The 2,707-nt window shown below is 39.0% G+C and overlaps 1 protein-coding gene across 1 annotated transcript in view; it reads left to right on the top strand.

Annotated features, from left to right (window-relative positions):
- The window catches only part of PRR11 (proline rich 11), a 19,120-nt gene that overhangs the window by 10,395 nt on the left and 6,018 nt on the right, over positions 1-2,707 (top strand). Inside the window, exon 4 of the mRNA XM_045299294.1 lies at positions 2,505-2,695. Coding sequence (XP_045155229.1) covers positions 2,505-2,695 — 191 coding nt within the window. The remainder of the gene's footprint in view (positions 1-2,504; positions 2,696-2,707) is intronic.

Raw genomic sequence — 2,707 nt, 5'->3', positions numbered from 1 at the left:
TGTAGACAATTGGACATACCCTTACAGGAGGGTCATAAGGAAGAGATACACAAGTTGGGGTACATTATAGTACCGATGAAACATACAACTTTCCTCTAGTTCTATAATGCTTCCTCCCCACCCACCCCACCCCCACTATCATGACCCCAATTCTACCTTACAAATCCAGCTAAACCAGAGGATGTGCACTGGTACAGATAAGAGCTGGAAACAGGGAATTCAGGACAGATAAGCTGCTCAGTATCAATAATGAGAGTAGGGATAACAGGAGGGTAAGGGGAAGGTGGGGTTAGAAATGGGGGACCGATCACAATGATCGACGTATAACCCCCTCCCACGAGGATGGACAACAGAACAATGGGTGAGGGGAAACATCGATCAGTGTAAGACATGAAAAAATAATTTATAAATTATCAAGGGTACATGAGGGAGGAAAGATGTGGGACAGAGGAAAAAAATTGAGCTGATACTGAGGGCTCAAGTAAAAAGAAAATGTTTTGAGAATTATGATGGCAACAAATGTGCTTAACATAATGGATGGATGGATGAATTGTGATAAGAGCTGTTTGAGACCCCAATAAAATGTTTTTTTTTAATTGGGGTTATAATCTATCCAAGTGAAAATAAAGTTGCTTACTGTGAAAGAAGAAGGCACAAATGTATGTTGGGAGGCAATTAGTAGTCCCTGCCGCATATGCATAGGCACACACACACAAATATAAAATAAAACTATATTGAGTAATATTTTTTCTCTATGAGATTGACCACACAAAAAAGAGAAAAATATCAAAAAGACTTGAAGAAATAGATGCATTTTTTCACATTGTTAAGAAGAGTCTAAATTTACGAACTCACTATGGATTACAATTAGGCAGTATCTACTATCAAAAAAATTTTTTTCATCTCCAAATTATTTATCCTGCCTATCTTATCTAGATAGACATGCAGCGACATTCGTAAGTGCAAAAACCAGGCAAAGCCAAACAAAACAACAAAGGAAGTCAAAACCAAAAGCAATAACAACTAAAAAACCAAAAACAAAATTACAACAAAAAATAAAGCCAATGACAAAAATGGAAAAGCCTATAAGTAGTTCAAGATCGGTCCTTGGCCTCTACAAGTGACTTCCAGTCAAGATGTTTTCCCAGACCATGGGCTCTCTTATTACTCTCTTGGTGAATTCTTCTGATGTACCCAGGTGTTTTATCTTCAGTATATCCCACTTGTCAATTTGTGACTCCTCTGTATTTGTATCCTTCCCTATTTCTGTTAGCCTATGTATTCCCTGTGCCAAGGTTCTCAGGGATTGTCCCAATTACCTCATTAATGGCCCTAATAGTTTGGGGTTTTACCTCGGGGTCTATGAACCTCCTTGAGTTTATTCTTGTGCATAGATATCATTTCTTTACAGCACCACTTATTGAAGAGGGCATGTGCTTCCTTCTACTATCAAATTATATGTATCCATTGATCTGATTTTATTCTTATATACAAAGCTATCAAACCAACTCATAGCAATCCTTGTACAACACAATGAAACACTGCCTGATACTATGCTATCATCACATTGATATGTTTTAGTCCATTATATATACATATATGAGGGTGTTTCAAGAAGTTTATGGAAATATGGAATTATATGTGTGTGTGAATTCACACACACACACGGAGGCTTCAGAAGGTTTGTGGGAGAATAGAGTAGAAAGATAATGAAACTTTTCCATGAACTTGTTAAAGCCCCGCTGTCGTATGCACTTGTATATATAAGAATAAGCCAAAAAGAAGTGCTGCAAAACTAGAAACCTTTATTAAACAAAAATATTATGAGTTGGAGCAGTGGCACACAACATGCCAGGCTAAGGCCTATAGCTCTTCATTCTCACAACTCTTATTGTCATGCTCCTTTGTTCTGTTTTGAGTATTTGTATGTGTGTGCGTGCTATGTGTCTTCTCTTGCTGGACTATATACTCCGTGAGATGACAGACAGGGCTCACATTGTAACCACAGTGCCTGGTACATAGCACATACCTATAACAAATATTCGAATGAGTGAATGTGAGTTGAAAAACTAATGTGAAATACTCTGAGGAAACATTCAATACATGCTAGCTATTATTTTGATTGAGGTCTTTGAGTAGCTCAAACGGTCAACACACACAGCTACTAACTGCAAGTTCAGAGTTTCCAATCCATCCTGAGGGACTGCAGGAGAAAAGCCTGGTGGGGTATGTCAAGAAAATCAGCTGTGGAGGATGTATGTATGGATCATGATAAGAGCCCTCAATAAAATGATTTTTTAAAAATAAATTGAAACACACACAAAATCGGCCATCGAAAACCCTGTGCAATACAGTTCTCATCAGAAACGTAAGGTCCCCAGGAGCTGAAGCTGATTCCATGGCAACAGGGATTTTATTGTTTTTGTCTATTTTGATTACTCTCAACCACAAGAACCAAATTAACTCTTTATCATTTATTTACCAAACATAATGTCTTCTTCCAGGCCTTCTCAGAAAACTCTTCTTGTCCAAGGTGTACTCCACCGTGTCATTTGAGTGGGAAACTTACAAATACGCCAGCCTGCCCTCCAACCCCCGTTGGAGAATCTCAAGCTGTACTTCCTCCCACATTGACCCAACCAGCCAACCATCTTCCTCCTCCTCCACCACCGCCTTCACCTCCTCCTCCTCCTCCTCTCCCTCCTCC

Source organism: Echinops telfairi, unplaced genomic scaffold (genome assembly GCF_000313985.2).
Source record: "Echinops telfairi isolate 266 unplaced genomic scaffold, ASM31398v2 ScPeMD7_7458;HRSCAF=8496, whole genome shotgun sequence".
In the NCBI taxonomy this organism is placed as follows: domain Eukaryota; kingdom Metazoa; phylum Chordata; class Mammalia; order Afrosoricida; family Tenrecidae; genus Echinops; species Echinops telfairi.
This window is presented reverse-complemented; position numbering and strand designations above follow the sequence as displayed.